We start from the raw sequence: 19,085 nt of genomic DNA on the forward strand, positions 1-19,085 counted from the left end.
GGACCACATTATTTCCTTTACCAGTCAGGGAGTAACTAGAAATAATGGGTGCAATGTAGTGGAGGTTAGATTTAAGTTAGACGTTAGGAACACTTTTTTTACAATAAGGGTGGTCAGAGTCTGGAACGGGCTGCCAAGAGAGGTGATACTATCGCCTAACTTGGAGGTCTTCAAGAGGAGGCTTGACAGTCACCTGGCTGGGGTCCTCTGACCTCGGTCCTCTTTCCTGCCAGGGACAGGGGGTCAGACACGATGATCCATTGGGTCCCTTCTGACTCTATAATCTATGAATCATAGGGAAATGCTGGCAGGCCCTTGCATCCTTCCCTCTACTTGGGCATGTCCAACTACTGTACCCAGCAGCACCCTGATGAAGCACTCTCCTCTTCTGTGGACACTTGAAATATTGTAGCCATCTTAGTGCAGCGAGCTCTAATTAGATCGTTGAGAGACTGAGGTAATGAGCCCAGGTGCAGTGCTCTGCAAACCTAATTCTACTGCTACCACTCTGGCATGCACCACGCAGCAGGTGGTTTAGTAGGTTGGAGCACAGCACTGCCCAGCATGGTGCATCCATGGGATGAAAAAGGATGCATACATCAGATGAGCCCAGAGTATCAGCCCCCACTCAACACATCCATCAAAGCATCTATAAAATACTTCATTCTTTAGCAAACATGACATTTTTCCTGAGTCTGATGTACAGTGTTCACTATTTTATCCATTGTTTGGCACTACACAGCAAAGAGAGTTGTCTCCTTTCTCATTCTAATTTAGCCCCATGCATTTTCCCTAGAGCACAGGGCAGTGGAAGAATGGAATAATTTTCTTTTGTTCTCATACTCCGTGACCCAATAGCAAACTCTTTAGCACAGTCTGGAACAAAAAAGGAATGAAGCTGGCAGCCTCATTTCAAACCAGGGGAAAAAACTTTGAACAGTTACAATGAGAGAGAACGCGAACGTGCACTTGTTTTCAATGGACCAATCATTTGCCTGCTGTATGTTATGCCTTGCTTCATTTTCCCTTAGGGGATCCAGTCCAGGGAGCGTCAGATCAAAACCCGTGCTAGCTGAGCTGAGCTTTTCCCTGGAAAGACAAACTGTAAAAGGGAGCTGTACAGCCCCTGTAATCACTATAAGGTGGATCTAATCAGTATAGAAGAGAGGGAAACCCCCTTCTTATTGTTCTTCCCTCAAAGTGGGTTAAATTAATACCTTCAAAAATGGGGAAAGTAAGCCTCCCTCCAGTAATCTCTCCATTCAAGGAACCCGTGTATTCAAGATTTGGGATGCTGGAACTTATAATTCAGTGAACCTTGCAGCATTCCTACTTCTTTCAGCAGCTTCAGTGGAGTCTGCTTCATTTTCTCCTGTCTTAAGTGTGTGTGTATATATATATATTTTTTTTTTTAAGGAAATCATTGGGCTGTAATCACCTTATCTGCCTAAGAGCATCAGTCCAAGAGATAAATTGCTCAGCAAAGAACAAGTGCACAGGAGACGAGAAATGTTTTTGTAAGACTCTTCTTCCCTGCACATGGTGCAACTCCCAGCAGACTGTGGCTTGGAGACATCACTGAAAGTGGTTTGTTCAGGCGGGGGGAAACGCTCCTTGGTGCAGATGGCCCAGGCCCTACTTAAAATATTTAATGCAAAGCTATAAGTGGGACTTAAGTAGTGCAGGGAGCCTTGTGCCAGCTTTCCACACCTCAGTGCATTTCAGCCATTGTCCTTACTGCACATGTCCTCATTAGCATGGGCTGCATTGTATCACCCTTTCCCCTTGCCTCAGCTGGGCAAGAGGTGGATTAACTGGTCTTTATTCTAATTTTTCCCTGGTGTACATTGACCATTGTCATTATGCCATGGAGATTAATGTGTTGATTATTTAATGGGCTGCTAGAGACCAGTAAAACCAAGGCTCTGGGTTTCCACTGGCAGTAAATCCACCTGGAGTATTAGTGCAGAAGTGCAATTCCCTTGCAGGCCACACTGAGAGAGCAAGAGACTCTCTTAGGTGAGCTCAGTTGGATTTTGATGCTGTTCTCCCCTGGAGGGAGTCTCCACTCTGGTGCCCTGCGCCCCACATGGAAGTACCAACTGCCCAGAAGCAGAAGACTCTGGACAGGACTTTGAGACTATATAGCACTATGTTATCTCTGAGTGTTTTAGTTCTTTAGTTAAATCATGCCATAGATACCTGAGTCTTGAGGTGTTTCCTATCAGTTAAACCCACCGCATGTAGAAGGCCATTAAGATGACTAACTCTGATTGCCATTTGCTTTACTAGAGTGCCGAGTAATGAAAGGGAGCCCTTCAACCGCTGCAGGCAGCAAGTCGTCCCCAACACCACAGAAGAGCTCAGCAAAGAGCCCTGCCCCTATGCGCCGGAGCAAGTCTCCAGCCGATTCAGGTAACCAACAGGATGGTGAGTGATTGTTTTCTGGTGAGTGAATATTGACTCTGTCCAGAGGGAGCAGAAAATGCCATGCATCTTTGGAGACAGCGGCTTTGTGCATTTCCCTGTGTGCCAGGCATTTCTGATAAACATTTCTATACTTTCAGTGGTGACGCTTTTGTTTTTTTGAATGATAAAAAATTCTGACGATCACAACAGCACCGAAGGCCTTGTTGTATAAGCTCTTGGGGGGGATATTGTCTATTCCAAAGCTTACAGGCTGAAATAGATAAAGCAAACTATCCCAGAGAGTTCTGAGATGCATCAGGCAAGTTATTCCTGGTAGAGATAGGGGAAGCAGTACAAGACCCAGTTAAGACCTTATCTGCATATAGATAGATACAGTTCTAGCCATGCATGTGCAAAAAAGCTGAACCCAAACTGGAACAGGTGCAGAGTGAGCTACCAGGATCATGAGGCAATGGAGAGCTTAGTCAACAAGAGGAGACTGGAAGAAGTCTGAATGGGCATGGGATTGCTTTCTATAAATACATCAAAAGAGTAAGTGTCAGGAGGGAGAATAACTATTTATGCTAAGCTACCATGTTGTTGGTACAAAAATAAATGGGCTGAGGATGGCCCTGAATAAGTTTAAGCAGTTTCTAACCATCAGAAGGGTGAAATCCTGTAATCCTTCCAGTAGTCAAGGCAAAAAACCCAACCTGTAAGATGAAGTGTGATAAATTTCTGAGTGGGATTGTATGAAAGGGTTGCATGGCATAGCAGAGGTCTGACTGTAGTGACCCTGGAGCTGTGTTGCAGTCCAACAGCCTATAGATCTAACAAAATGGGAGAGGAAAAGAAGCACATATCAGATGGTGAACCTATGTAGAGAGAGCTAATGTTCATTCCATTTGTGTCAAATGAGGCATGGTTTTCCATTAGATTAGTTTGGTTCAAAATGACTTCTCATGCAAGGTAAGTGTTATTTATTGTATAATCAAGACACATTCCTGCCTGAATCCTATTTAATGAAGGCCAAGAACTTTGCCCATTGGGGACAGCTTGTCATAGGCTCATTTAAAATGACATTGAGACACCCAGACAGTAGTGGAAATAGAGAAAATAGTTATTTCCATTTGCTGCATTTGCTCTTCATATATAAGGGGAGGAAATGCATGCCCCCCTCCATCCACAGTGGAAAATGAGAATGTGTCTAGCATCTGCTCACATACCTGTGATGAGTGCATAGGGAATGCTCTGTGCAAACCTATGGTATTTGATTGGTGGAATCCTATCACAGCAACAATAGGCTCCATGATGTTCATGTCATCTGTCAGAACGATTCTTCCTAGGGAGCCCCAGAAATGGTTCCTCACTGAAGTGCCCAAACCCCCTGAAGGGCCAGGTAACAGAGCAGGTTCCAGAATACTTGCCCATCTTAAATTGGAAGTACCCAAAGGGATGAGGAGGAGCAGGGAGACTTTGTACCCCCAGAGAGCATCTGACCAGAAATGTCTTTCCTTCTCCCGCCCCATTTTTACCTTGTAATTCAATATATGAAAATGGAGAAATGACCCTAAGTGACCTTGGGAAAGGTTCTCTGAAAGCGGAAGTCTTATAATTGATTTTAAAATGTTTCTCTTCAGAAGCAGAACATTTATTGGGATCCCATGATGTTCTTAAAAGGCTGAAAAGATTTAGTTAAATAAATTGGTCAATGCCAATGGTATGCATCAAATTCAGTCTTTGATAGATGATCATTGTAGACTTTCCTTCATTATTCCATTCATTTCTCAAACTCAGATCTGGTGTAGCCTAAATAGCTTATATAGACGTCATAGCACCTTGTAATCCCTGGCTCTCCCAATAACTGCCTGGATCCTGTATTGAAGGCATGGATCCAGAGCTTGTTTTCAATGGAATAACTTCCATTGATTTCATTCTGTTTGGAATTAGGCCCAGAATGTATTATGAGATGTCTCTTAAATCTTCCTCATAAGCATCAGGTGTTAATAGTTACACTTCCAGAAGCAAAATTTTAGACTACATGGACAGACTCCAGTATGATATAGCTATGATAACTATTGTGTTCCTAGAGAAGCAGCTAGCTATATTAGTCTGAAGTTAGGTGGAAAGCAGGGTAGGGTGGCCTTATAGACTAACTGATTCAGAAAGGCATAAGCTTTCATAAGCAGAAGCTTACTTCATCACATGCTATCAGAAGTTTTTGTAACCGAAATCTGATGAAATACTAAAGCTTACGCTTCTCTGAATCAGTTAGTTTTTAAGGTGCCACTCTGCCCTGCCCTGCTTTCTGCATTATTGTGTTCATTGAGTGATTCATTCTGAACAAAGAAGTGAATCTGGCATTCTCTTACTACGTTCAGTACATATCCAGTGTTTGCTTTGTCACGCTATATGAAGGATTGTTATAACTGTTTATCATTTCTGGATATAGCAATGTCAGTGGTCATTACTGGAGTTACAGCTAGCAGCAGGAGACCATGGATTACATTTATGCATGCAGTCCTTGAGGGGGAAGAGCCTATTTGCATAAGCAATTGATAGGTTTTCCTGGATTTCGATGACATCGAATTGCAAGAGACAAGCAATGCTGAATAAGTTCCTAATTAACAGAAGATTATTTGACCTATTTTTAGTCAAATCTCTCGTATGTTATTTGAAGAAGGATGCAGAAGGAATCTGTGCTTCAAGTCAGACAATTTTTTTTGCAACTTATTAGAGCACCTTCTTATACAAGTGGTTTCCTTTTCCTTCCTTTCCATTATGATTCTTTTTCCCAGAAGGTAAAGTTTCCCAGATTCTAGTATATTCAAACTCTTCAGCATAATCTCTTAGCACCAGTGTCATGTCCATTAGCCCTGGATTGACCCTAAAGCTGTCCACACAAACATTGTCTGGGCACTAATCATTACAATGACATTATAGTGATGAGGAGGAGGATAGTATAAGGACCTGTATACAGGTTTCCCTCGATTTATGCTGTGCCTGCGTTCCTGGAGAACGGTGCATAAATCAAAGTCGCATAAAGCGAACCCACTTTACAGTGTAACGAAGAGGGATAGGTTCCCATGGAGGTGAGGGAGGGAGGGAGGCTGGGACTAGGGAAGGGGTGGGGAAGGGGGTGCCACTCCCAGGGCTTCACAAGGCAGCAAAGCAGAGGGAACAGAGCAGCACTCCCTGTCTGCGGCGGCTCTGGGAGCAGCTGGCGCCAGCTGCCGGCAGCTGCTGGGCTGCACTGTGCTCCGCCTGTCCCCACTCACCTCCGCTTCTGGGCTGCGCTGTGCCCTGGTGCAGGCAGCTGGTGTTAGCTGCCCCCTGGGGCCACTCCAGCCGGGGCTGGGGCGAGTGCTGCGCCCCACATTGGCCGGAGCTCTGCTTGTCTGCGCTCACCCCAGCCCATGCTGGAGCAGCCCTGGGAGCAGCCGACACCAGCTTTCTGCACCATGGCACAGCGCAGCCCAGGACCTGGGGGAGAGGCGGAGCACGGTGCGGGCTGGGCCTGGCCGCTCCTGGGAGCCGTTGCAGCCGGGGCTGGGCTGAGTGGGGCCACGGCCATTTCCCCTCCACCCACAGACTTACCTGCTTGGGCAGGGGGGGCATCTATGCTGATCACATAACAGTGAATTTACCTCGCATATAATGAATTATGGGTCTAAATATGCTCATCGCATAAGAGTGAATTTGCATATAAAAACCCCACATAAATTAAGGGAAACCTGTAATATAAACTAGAATAGTATTTTCTTGTTTCTCATCCTAATTGTTCTGTTTTTATGTAAGACCAGATGGGAAAATTACACTTTGTTCATCAACAGTAAGGATCTGAATGCATGGGTATGTAGTAGTGGATTCCAATCTGGACATTAGTCAAGAGGGTTGCCCTGAGTGTACACATCATCAGTGCAGACAGTGTGAGCCTTCAGGCAATTCTGTGTGTAGTACTATGCCTCATTCATCAACAAGAAAACTAATGCTGTCAACAGAGGTGGACAAAAGGAAATGGGTTTCTGTTATAGCACACGAAAAGAGAGAACTGCTTCAAGACAGATGGTTTGTGCTGTTCTGATGATGCAGGTTTGATAACGTGAAAATGCTGCAACCTCTTCTCCTACTGTTGGATCCCAGAAACACTTGATTTTTACACATCAGCATAAATAAAATATTTCCTACTTCCAAACTTTAGAGAGACCTTTGTACAGAAGAGGAGCTGCCATGCAGTGTGGGGAGTCTGGAGACCTTGAGTTGTATTCCTGTCTCTTCCACTGACTCATTCTGTGACCTTGGGCACATCACATGAGCTTCATGCGCTTTCAGGTCCTGATCACTGGGGGCAGTAATATCTGTATCTGTTCAGCACTCTGTAGTGCACAAATGGAAAAGCTGCTTTGCAGAAAAAATATAGAGGTGATTTTTGCTTTTCCACTGTTTGGTGTCTAATCCCAACAGAAACCAAAACTAGTGGGTCTCAGGCTGACAGAATACAAAGTAGGAATATCCCAGTGCAGGAGTGAGTGTACATGGTCTCCTTACTCAATTGTGCCTTTTCCTTTTCTCCCAGTCCATCTTGTTCAGATCTTCATGCAGGAGGGCCTAATTGGCTTTACCATCCATTGCCTTCCTTCACTGTTTCTCCCCCATACTCAAAAGAAGAAGCCAAGCTGAACTTAATTCTTTTTTTTTTTAACTATTGACCAGAGCAATCCCTTGAGCCTGTCCCATAGCCACTTTATCATGAATCCATTTATTGCTGTTGCAGTAAATTGTCACAGTAAGCAGGTAAATGAAAAGGTGCAGCATTCCTGCAGCACTCCCAGCCTTCGCAGCAGCTACAGCAACCAGCACTGCTTGTAGATCCCAGCACAACTGTTCTCGCAGATGCTGCTGTTTCTCTTGCAGGGTTCGGTGGTCACTCATTTCAGGTCCTCTCCCTTTATTTTTTTCCCATTGCTCCCCTCTGCTTGCTTACCTTGCTAGTGAGCAATGACATCCTGTGAACTCCATGCCCTGGAGTACCAGCTTCATCTGAGGTCCACAGGGAGGATGGCATTGTTTTTTCAGCACGCTGGTTGACATCTGAATCTACCTGAAAGTGCACAGCACGTCATCCTTGATTGTGGAGCCAAGGGGCCATTTTGGGACAGCTCCAGAATGAAGCCAGGATACAAAGGGAAATCTAATCCATGTAATAAATATGTTAATGGTTAAGGAAATATTTAAAAGGGGGCTATGTCTCAGCCACTTAATTACACCAACTGCCAGCTTGATGCAAATTGAAATGTACCAATTATTCTTTGAAAGTCGTTATTATAGCAACCCTGGCAGAGTCCCACCCAAATATGCACACAATCAGATCCCATCCCAAAATAACCACAATTAATGAGGAGAGAGAAGAAATCCTTGAATTAAACACCTGTCATTCAAAGCAAACATCAGGACAAAGGGGCCTGTGCACAGAAGGGCAGCGGTGCTGATAGTACCAGCTCACAGCTGCAGCTAACTGGTCTTGGAGGGAGAACAGGGCTTGTTTTCATGTGCTGCTTTTTGCTGCAGTGTGTCTTCAGAAAGCTCACCTACTTTCTGTCTGGACAGGTCATGGATCCAGCATGAATGTCTCAGTTCTCTCAAGGCATCCTAACCCACCCTTCTTCAAGCTGTCCTCCAAAAATGAGTTAGCCAGTCCCCAAGAACAGCTGAACACTGTTTTCTTGGCATTGTCCTTTCATCTCTTTATTCATCAGACTTCATAAATCTTGCTGTTCTGATTGAGTAGCGTAATAGCCATCAAATGGCCAGGAGGTCAGCCACCTCATTTACCCTTCAGCTGGGTCCCCAGTGCCAGCCCTGGGCAGGCTCCTCTGTTTGAGTCCTGCCACTTGTCTCACCAACAGGGATCCTAGTGTTCCCTGTTTAAAAATTGCTAATTCTCTGATAAAAAATCCAAAATTTACTCTTTAAAATACCCCAAAAATCTGTGGTCTTCCATGATTAACATATATATTAATATATATACCCGGTATCAAATTTCCAGGATTTCCCAGTATCAAATTTAGAGTCTGCACTGCAAATATGCAGCACAGGGAACAATTATTTCATTCTTAGTGTGTCTTTTGTGGCATCCTCAACTGCTTTGAGACACCACAACAGGCATGTGCTCACTTGTCTGGATGAATCCAGTGAGAGCAAACTGTGTCACCCTTGGGGTTCCTGCCTTTCCTTCCTACCTCTGCTGGAGTCCTTGTGTTTTCAGCTTCTCGGTGATGCCTCCGTCATTCTGTTTGGATCCAGTGCCCCCCTCCCCAAAGCGCAGCTTGATTCCCTCTCTTGATTCTGAGTTCGGATCTCCTCCATTGATGGATTCTCAAATAGGTCTTCGCAACGTGATTAAATACAATCAAATGTGCTGAGATCCAGCTAGTTCAAAATGTGCTTCCTTAGAATCTCTTTTTGCCTTTTCACCTCCATCCTCCACACGGTCTCCTGGATTGTTGTTCCAGGCACTGGGGCTGCTGCTTCCCTCTAAGAGCCATTAAGTATGGCATGGGTAGAGTGAAACATGTATCCCCCAAGCTCCAGAGCTGCACACCAGAATATGCCTCAACAATTTAGCTCCCCCTGGAGAAAGTGGGAGCAAAGAAGGAATCATAACTTATTATGATTTGCTTAGGGGTGAATGGTTTAGATAGGGCTGATCCTGCCTCAGGCAGGAAGTTGGACTAGATGACCTCTGAAGGTCCCTTGCAGCCCTACTTCTCTATGACTCAGGGCTTTACCTAAAAGCCCATCTAACTATAATCCCAGGCCCTGATTTGGATTTCATTGAGATCATTATAGCTTGGGAGCAATGCATAAACCACAAGCTGCACATGGGTCAACAGTGTGATGCTGTTGCAGAAAAAGGCAAATGTCCTCCTCTGAGACATACCAACAAAGTCCCTCAATAACACATGGTGGGAGATAACTATTCTGCTGGGCACTAGTGAGTCCTCAGCTGGACTGCTGGGCCTAGATTTGAACCACACTGCTCTACCAGACAGACACAGATGAATTAGAGAGAACCCAGAAGAGTTTTAACAAGAAAGAAATGGTTTAGCAAATGCAGCTTATGAGGAACAGAAGGAACTGAAGCTGGATATTATATCAGACTTCAAGTATATAGTAGATTATTATAAAGGGGACAGTGATCAATTGTTCTCCACTTCCATTGAGGATAGGACAAGAAGGGCACAGACTGCATCAGCCCAGCCCTGCTCCCGGTGTGCACTGACAGAAGTTGGTGAAGGTGCTCCCTTACATGAGGGTTCAGGTTGTCACAGGATCGGGCCCTTTTAAAGCACTCTGCAGCCATGCCACTTGTGTCATTGCCTGAAGTGATCAGTTTAATTTCACAGTAAAAGAGATTTAAGTTGGAGACTAGTAGGGAAGAATTGTAATTGTAAAGATAGTTAAATTGGAGCAGGTTTCTAAAGATGTCATTAAATCCCTATCACTGGACGTTTCTAAGAAAAGGTTAGACATGCATCTGTTAGGAATGGTGCAGATACATTTAATCCTACCTCAGGGCCCTTGAAGCCCTATGTTTCTGTGAAGCTAACTGGTGCCACTTTGTGATATGAAATGGCTTGGAGCAGGATAGACAGGGTACAAAGGAGGGATGAAAGTGTACCCGCAAAACACCCTTCTTATGGTTGATGAGTGTTGTACAGTAGACCCTTCCTCTCCTGACTCGGGGAGCATGTTGGAGGAAGTATGGATGTGAGCAGACATGGCCCTAGGACAGTGAGCTCTAGCTATTATGTGTTTGGCAAAAAGAAGTTTGCAAAGGATTTTTACCTGCCCGTGCAAGGTGAGCAATCCCAAGAGGGTTTTGAATTAGACCATTACTCAGATGCATCGTGGTCAGCTCAAGAGCAGGGGAGATGCAAAGGTGACAGGAAAGGAAGATGAATGCATGCTGTGACCCAAAGGATTTAAACCATCATGAAGCCAATGTGAATAACATCAAAATCAGGCAATAGGCTTTCTTAATATATTGCTCTTAAGGTAGTGAAGGAGCTGGCAGAGCTGTATTTTAGCTGTGGAGTACAGAGGAGAAAGTATTGTTTTTGTCATTTATCATTTGTATTTATTCCTTTTGAAAGACTTGTGTAGCATCTCTTGGTAACATTTAATAGATTACTGTCATTCTTTCCATGACATACGAGTGATTCTGCATCATCAAAGGTGCTGTAGCAGCCACATCACAACACACATGAGCTTTTTATTTTCAGGCTTGGAGAAATGATTCTGCCAGACCTTTTCACTCCTCCAGAGATAGTAGAATTCAGGGTTTGTTGTATAAATATTTGCTCTGCAATTGGGGAAGTCTGTGATTTTTCTAGCAGGAAATTATTAATGTCAGCATGCCCTTAGCAATTCTCGGGAGAATCCATGGGTAATTGATTTTAAATTTAAATATGACCTTCTCCAGCTAGCGGCTTTGGATTGACTTTGGCTTGGGGAACCCATGATCAAACAGTGAGGGATTCTTCTTGGACTTTAATTTCTTGCTTCTCTAATGGGAGGTTTGGGACAGACAAAAGCATATCGACAAGGCAGCGACAATTAGCAAAATAGATACAGAACGTCACTCTGTCCTGACTGCAGACTTGCTCCCAAGGGTTATTATGAATGAATGTGTTGAAAAGGCAGCAGATGTCTTTTGGATTGCACTCAAACCAGCCTGTTATCTACTCCCACTTATACTTATCCTCTGGCTAACTGACAATCTACATTGTGTGTTATAAATTACATATACAAAAAAAGCTATGTTAAAAGACAGTTACCAGCACAAAGTCAAGGACTCAAGTCAAGGATTCAAAAGTTAGAAGATGTCTAAATGAAGGATTTCTGGGTAACTTTAATTCAGTTTCCTACTCAAATGCATTATATTGCAGTCTTTACACATCAGATGTTACTTTTTCTCATGAATTGTGCTTCATTCAGTGTACTGAATGACCAGGGCTCACTGAGGAAACGGCTGTTTACCATTTTGTTTTTATCTTCACTGTTCAAAGTATTGTCCTATGCTGCTTTATTGCATACAATTTGAACCCTGCTCTGAAGACAGAATTATTCATTCTCTTTCTGATTTTCTATGGAGCCCACAACAAGAGCCTCTGCTCATAATTATGTAGTCAGCTGCTTGATACTACACTTGTTAAACCCAAATGTATTTGTCTTCACAGTACCCTGTAAGCAAAACTAGGATGGTATTATCCTTTGTTAGAAGTGCTGAGGTGAGGTATCAGATTGTCTTCTTTGAAATGTCCAATTTGAAATGCCCGGACCTGGATTTTTCTCTATTACTTTGCATTTTATAGCCCAGTGTGCATTCAAAGCACAGGTCTCATTAACTCCATCTGTATCTGTGAGGGCTCAGCACTTTTGTAAGTCAGTCCCTGGAGCCTCACGTCAGACGCTTCGAAACTGAAGGACACGCTATTTGCAGCCACGTGTGAGAAGTGCCATTTTAGTGACATGTCCTAGGAATTCTGTGGCAGAGGCAGGGACAAAATTTGGTCCTGAAGAGCCACCTTCAACTATCGTAACCATGTGATCTTCCTTTTTCTTCTCCCAGGTTTCTGCTGCGCTCATTGCACAACACTAACCCCTTCCAGAGTAGGACGGGTTCTGTACGTCGAATGAGGCAGGGGCTGTGTGGAAAACAATGGCATATAGTCATGGTATTAAAGGTTGTGTTGCAATGCATCTGCACAAGAAGCCAAGTTGCCTGGGCATCCGTGATAGCCAGGGAGCTGGGTTTTCTGTTTCCCACCAATAAACGGAGGAAAACGTGGATTTCTCGTTCTAATGGAGAAACCCATGGATGTTGTAGTTTTGCAAAGAGCATTTTCCGTCTGGCAGAGTTGCAGCCTTCCAGTGCCAGCAGTGGTGGCAGAGCTGGTGAGCACCCACAGGCACTGCCGGTGGCGGGGCAGAGCTGGTGAACACTGGCTGAGCTGCAGAGGCCTTGGTAGGAGCCCAAGCCTGGAGCAGGTAGCCTGCACCTGCCCCCACCCTGAACAGATCTGGGGGGCATGGGTCCCCCCAGGCCCCTGGGAGTGCGTGCAGCAGCAGGGAGCCACCCCCCCCACCCAAGCCTGCAGGAGGCAGCTGGTGGGGGGAGCCAGGCTCCACTCCACTGCAGCAGCTGCTGCCTCCTGTTGGGGGGCTAGGGGTATGGGGCCAGCTAGGGGCCCCTCTAACAGGGCTGCTGGGGGCAAGGGGCACTAGGAGGATTGGGGGGGGGAATGAGGGGCCTTGCATTTTAATCACAGATTTGGAAGTGGTTATCAGAGAATTTGCAATTTAAAAAAAAAAAATTTTAATCAGAGAAAACCAGGATCCTTGCTAATTACACCCCCTGCATACAGAAATAATAAAGGTTTAATATGAACTCAATATTTAAATTATTTTAAGTTCAAGTAGTTCTGCTTATATGGATCATAACTGTCCTAAGTACCACAGAACACCACAACGCTGTTAAATTCAGCAGCGTGATAAGACCTTTTCCCAATTAGAGTCTGGTCCTTACACTTCACACTTGCATTCAGTTTGAGTTCAGAAAAAATCTTTAGACATTGGGTCATGAATAGTAATTTTGACTGTAAGGCCAAGAGAAAATTAAGCCTTATTTCCTAATTACTTCTGCAACTGAAAAGCAGGGAATGGATGCTCCTAATGATGTATATCAATTTAGTCAAATTACTGATTTGGCTGTAATATCTGTAAATGTCCCTTTTTTTGACTGCACTCATAAAATATTAATATTGCTGCAATAGTACTTAAAAGTCACTTTATATCAGGCAATTTCTTTACTCCCTTGCAGCAATTATGGGGGGTATTTTTGCACGCTGACGGTTGAATGTTAGCAATTTTACCAGCTCTACTATGTATGTGCAAAGGATATTACTGATACTGCAGAGAAGTGCTATTCAGTTTCCTGGGGTGAAGGGGTTCTTTTACAATACCATGGCCAGTATGCATTATTTTCCATTTTTTCCCATATGCTTGACAAGTTAATTTCTGTTTTCAGTAATAAATTGCTTGAAGTGATGAGGGTGGGGAAGGGTCCCCAATCCTCTGTTAAAACAATATTTCAAACACCATTTAAGAGTAAACTAATTTCTCAATGCCATAAATTTTTAATGGAAAGAAAATTGACTTCTTTTCACAAGCCTATCTAAGTATCAGTAACTGTAGAGGTGGTTATACAGTGGTAGAGGTGAATCACAGTGAGTGCATTAAGTCTAAGTGGATCTGGCATATACCCTCCGGTCCTCAATGCAAGGGGTTTTGCATCAATTTAGACTTCCTCAGACTTGCACTTGTGTGCCAGCGTGTAATTGCCATCCTTTCTAATTTTGGTCCAAAGACAGTAGCAAGAACTGGAATTTAAAAGCATCTTGGAGGAAGTGTAGATGGTAGACAAGATAAATGAGGCCATCCTAGAAATGAAAGCACTGGGTCAATAGGTGATTAGGGGTCAAGACTGGGGGGACTAAGAAAAGGATTGTTAGGATGGAGACTATGTAGGAATGCAGTGCAAACCTGACCAGAAAGCACTGAATTTAAAAAGAAAGTTCTAGACTGCGGACCGGACAGATTTTTTTGTTTTTGGACGTATATTTTTTTCATTGGTAAATGTCAGTCCTTCAGAACTGTAACGGGAATAGTTTATCAACTCCAGTTTGGACTGGTGACTAAAGAAAGAGACAGGGAAAAGACCTTCCTAGCTCAGATTACTCACACACCTGAGATGCTGTAAATACAGATTCAAGTGCCCACTTCAAAGAATACTTAAGTATTTAAATGGCTTAGACAAATAGGGGAGTTTCAACAGGAGAGACTGGAAATTGTCAAGTCCCTCTTGGAAGTTGGGAGTCATTAGGATGTGGGACACTGAGGTTCATATTTGTCATCTGAATGAGGTAGAGCAGGGATTTGCCAGGTACTTCATATCCCATAGAATAATCCACAAGCTGTCACAGCTTTGCAAAAACTAGAGCAGAAATGGGATTTTAGGTCCCTAGCAGACATACAAGTGACAGTGTGATGAGAGTCTGCAGGATCCCCACAATTGTGCTTTCTGCTATGCCACACGTGCATGGCAGGAGGACAGACGTATGGGATCGGGGCTCCCAGATCCAGGGGCACAAAAGCATCACCTGTGGCTGGGAGCCCCCAGCTGATGGGGCTCCTAGCCACTGGGGCATACGCCATGGCTGGGAGCACCAGACTGGCCACACATTCAATTAATGACTTCATGGGAACCAGCCACAAAGTTGTTATTCATTTGTTGCATTGCTCTTTGTTTTATCATGCCATTAATTGAATTAATGTGTGGCCAGATAACAACCAAACAGATTAATCATGTCTTCAGCATAATGTGTGCCAGAGGCCTTAAGAGTACAGTGTTAAGAAATTCAGGAAGAAAGAATTGCCTGCACTGGCCAGGCCTGTGTGTAGTGGCACCAGTGAGAAGGAGGCAAGAACTTCTCCCCTTTGTACCTACAGCCACGGCTCATGCAGTCCTTTTATTGCTACCTGTATTTGAGGGCTTTTCTGTGTCCCAATGTAATGTTACCTAATGTAGATCGTTCACCACATAGTGGAGAGGTATTTCAGGCCTTCAGCTTTAATGAGAAACATAGGAGATGCATATCCTTGTGAATCTCTCTGCCACAGGTTGGTTCTGTGGCTTCAATATTTTTTTTTAATCTGTAATTATAAAATGCTAATTGGTAAAATGTAACAGGATATTAAACTGCAATTATATTTAATGGCTAAACACAAAACCACATCAGAGAGAATGAACTTCCAGTCGTAACATGGAGGTACGCACAAACAGGCCATTTCAGTAACTCCTTAAAATGAATGAAAGGGAAACTGTTCTTTAGATAATACTGACAGATAAAGACATGGATAGAGAAAGGAGTGATGGAGGCTCGAAGTACTAGAGGTACAGTCTTGGGATTGTCCCACAAATGGAAATGCAGATAAAGGGCCACATTCTTAACAATTAGAAAAAACCCGTAATGGTTCTCAAAGAGGGGCTCATAGCTCAGCCCAGCAAGGAGCTAAGCCCTAGGGCTGTGCGAAGCTTCGGTTCCTGATTTGATCTGGCGGAAATTTAGCCCGATTCGGTGGCCGAACCTCCAAATCTGAATCAAATCAGGAGACCCTTTAATCTCTCTGAATTGAATCAGAACCTCCGAATCAATTCAGAGAGATTCAGTGATTCAGGTATAGACACAGCTTTAAATGTTTTTTCTACATACCTCAAGGTAGCAGGCGGATTGTGAATACTCCAGTACTGGGGCAGACGGAGCATCCCACAGGAGCATGGGGGGCTCCCCAGCACTCTTGGCAGCAGACCCAGAAGTGGACCAGAAGCACTTCTTGTCTACTTCCGGGTCCACTGGGGAGCACACAGGAGACCCCCCCACGGCTCCCCGGCTCAGTGACTGGTGCCTCCTGGGTCTGGGGGGGCACCCAGGGTGCCCCCGCAGCTGATTGCCAGGCTGGTGGACAGTGGGGGTGGCCCCCAGCGCGTTGCCCAACAGACCCTGGCTTTGCCACTGAGCACGCGAGGGGCCTCCCCGCGCTCCCATAGAACGCTCCATCGCCCCACCATCGCAGCGTTCACGAGCCGTGCCTGGTATCTTGAGGTATGTAGAAAAAACATTTAAAGCTGTGTCTCTGGCTGAATCACTGATTCTCCGAATCAGCATCAAATCTTCAGATTCAGATTTGGCCAAATCGAATCAGGAACAGTGATCCGCATCAACGAATCAAATCACTGTCCCCAATCCAGGCCGAATCCCAATCAAATATGGCCCATTTCACACACCTCTACTAAGCACTGTGCTCCTCACCACAGAGCACGGAGGCCCATATGGTCTGATTCTGCACCACCAAAATCAGTCCAAGCTTTGTTGTGGACTTCAGGGGGTGCATTATCAAGCTGATCCTGAAATCAACAGGAGTATGTCTGGGCTTGAAGCTAAGCATGACACGCATTTGCTAGATTGGGGCCATGTGCTGCATAGCAGTATTCATCAGGAGGAGGCCAGATTGATAGTAAAATCTGGGCTCAGTCATGAGAGCCTTGCTGAGTTTTCGGCCAGTTGTCACTCAGAAAAAAACAAGGCAGAATAGGAATTGATCGTGGTTTAGAGTTCTGCTCATAGCTGAAATAACCATGGAGTGATGGAGTATGAGAGTAAACCATCACGTTAAGGTTAAATGATCTCTATACCTGCACATTTAGGTCACGATCTGTACTAAGCTGGCCCAGAACTATGACATAGTTAACTATTACATAGTGGAGACTGCTTGCCAGTTTCTACCAAGCAAAACTCCAGTTGACTTTACAGCAGTGAGTACCGTTGGGCTCCAATTCTTATTTGCATTAAGCTTCTTGCATGGTTTTGATGATGTAAAGTGGCCTAAAAGTGCATGAAAATGCATTTATTCCCGGTTTAAGGTACCTTTGCACTGCTTATCTGAACTCTTATCTTGCATTCTCCCCACATCCTTGTCACTGTTCCCAGTAGCATGCTTAATAAATTTTATAGGTCCAATCTTCAAACATTTAGGGGTTCAAATACATGTTCAATTACATGCCCAATTTGGACCTGCAATTACTATGACTGAATGTAGAAATCCTATGGGCCTAATTGTACATCTACCTGCACTTCCAGTAAGTGGATGCATAGGCAGCTGCAGACTGAAAGAAGAGAGTCACCCAGCCCCATCACTTTACTTTTTCCCCCTTCTCTGTAAAACTTCAAAATCATATCACACTTTTTTAAAAAGAGAATCATTTCAGTCGAGCTCTCAAGAGAGTTGACAGTGTTTATTGCCACTTAAGAAAATGACAATTAAAATGGTTATGTTTTAGTTTGGGGAAATTGAATTGCATAAATAACATCTTGTATAGCTTAGGGAAATCTCTCTTCCAGTAGAGGTGAAAGGCAAAAGTATTTTTATACTTTTGTAATGAAAGCTTTTAGCCCGCTTCAGGAAGGGAAGGGCCCACTGGGGTGACAAACTAAGACGTAGCCAGCCTTATTCTGAATTCCAGACCATTATAGAGGAGCGGAGTTACTCCATTAAAAGCCACATGAGCAAGATCTGAATCGAAGTCTGGTGTCTAGAGTGAATATGCACCATATGGGATCTAGTACAGCCCAAACCTAGATCACATAACATGGCATGGCCTCATAAAAGATTTAAAGTGACACCGGGTAACATGCGCTGTTACGCATTTTCAAGAGCATCAGTGACAGCAAGAGTTTACTTTTCCCTTAATGCATTTCTGTTTGGTTTTTCCTGTAATTTGCTGTTTTCTTTTTTTTTTTTAGCCCAATAGATCTGTCCATTGCAACTGTCTCTGGCATAGGTCTGGGCTACTTCACTTAGGTCTGGGCTACTTCACTTTGATTAAAATCCAGCTGCTAATAGGCTATGTGACCATTTTGTTCAGAGGTTTGGTTTAAATGAACCATAGTTTAAATTATTAAGAAAGTTGAATTATTTTTTTATGGTTAAAAGAACCCAGAAGGCCAATTTGTAGCTTTGAAGCACAGATGAAAAGCAGAGCTGCCCTGTACATTCACTGCCTTTAAGAGGAGGGAATTTTCACTCCTTGCCAGCTCCACAGGGCAGTGGTGAAATGGCCTCAGCTACTTCCTTGCCCATTACCTTTACAATGACTAGTACCTCAAAGAGCATCAGCACTCAGCACAGTCCAAGCTAATATATCAACTCAGAAGATAATTTGTCACATTTAAGGATCTAAACTATTTAAAGACTTTGATTTTCTTTAACAGTAGTAAGGATTGGATGATTTAAATTGTCTAAGGGCACTTGAAGCCCTGAAATGTTTATTTTGTAATGGATTCTTAAACAGATTCATACCTGTAATTGTTTGTAAAATCAAATATTTCGCCTCTCTTATGGTAATGCCCAGTATTTGAAATGGCTGAAACATTAAGCCTGGTGAATAATTATTTTGTTCTTTTGATTATTTTTTTTCTGGATAAATGATGAAATAAGCTGGAACATTTTGATGTTGACTGTCTGGATGGTTTCTGTCTCTGGGAAAGCGAGACATAATCTGTCTGGTGATTTTGCTTGTAAATTCATTGCTGGATTCTGTTTTCTTTTGTGACAGCAAATGGTACATCAAGCAGTCAGCTCTCTACACCCAAATCCAAGCAGTCTCCGATCTCCACGCCAACCAGTCCAGGGAGCCTCCGTAAGCACAAGGTATTACGTTTCTTATACCTTACTAAATCTAGTTCTCTTTGTACCTGGACATATAAAGAAATGGCTTAACTCCGGGTCACATTGTTGGTTAAACTGGCAGAGAATTGCCCTGTCGTTAAGAATTTTCGTTACACCTAATATAGTAATTAGGTGTCCATTTTAGAGGCATAGATAGTAATCTATGTTGTACATCCCTAGTTTAGATCAGTGCAGATGGCTGTGCCCTCAACATGGGTCAGCCTTTGTAAGAGTTTTTTGGTCTAGTGATGGGCTCATTCATTATATACAGTCATCTAATATTTCTAGTTTGATAGGTGCACAGCACACCATTCTGGCCTGTTAAA

The 19,085-nt window shown here is 43.8% G+C and overlaps 1 protein-coding gene across 4 annotated transcripts in view; it reads left to right on the plus strand.

Moving 5' to 3' along the window:
• The window catches only part of DCX (doublecortin), a 116,257-nt gene that overhangs the window by 86,514 nt on the left and 10,658 nt on the right, over positions 1 to 19,085 (plus strand). Inside the window, exons 5-6 of one of the 4 annotated variants that reach the window (XM_019540398.1) lie at positions 2,293 to 2,430; positions 18,647 to 18,744. In XM_019540398.1, coding sequence (XP_019395943.1) covers positions 2,293 to 2,430; positions 18,647 to 18,744 — 236 coding nt within the window. The remainder of the gene's footprint in view (positions 1 to 2,292; positions 2,431 to 18,646; positions 18,745 to 19,085) is intronic. The other 3 variants (XM_019540399.1, XM_019540400.1, XM_019540401.1) reach the window with 3 other exon arrangements.

The sequence above is a fragment of the Crocodylus porosus genome, unplaced genomic scaffold (assembly GCF_001723895.1).
Source record: "Crocodylus porosus isolate Cpor-Errol unplaced genomic scaffold, CroPor_comp1, whole genome shotgun sequence".
In the NCBI taxonomy this organism is placed as follows: domain Eukaryota; kingdom Metazoa; phylum Chordata; order Crocodylia; family Crocodylidae; genus Crocodylus; species Crocodylus porosus.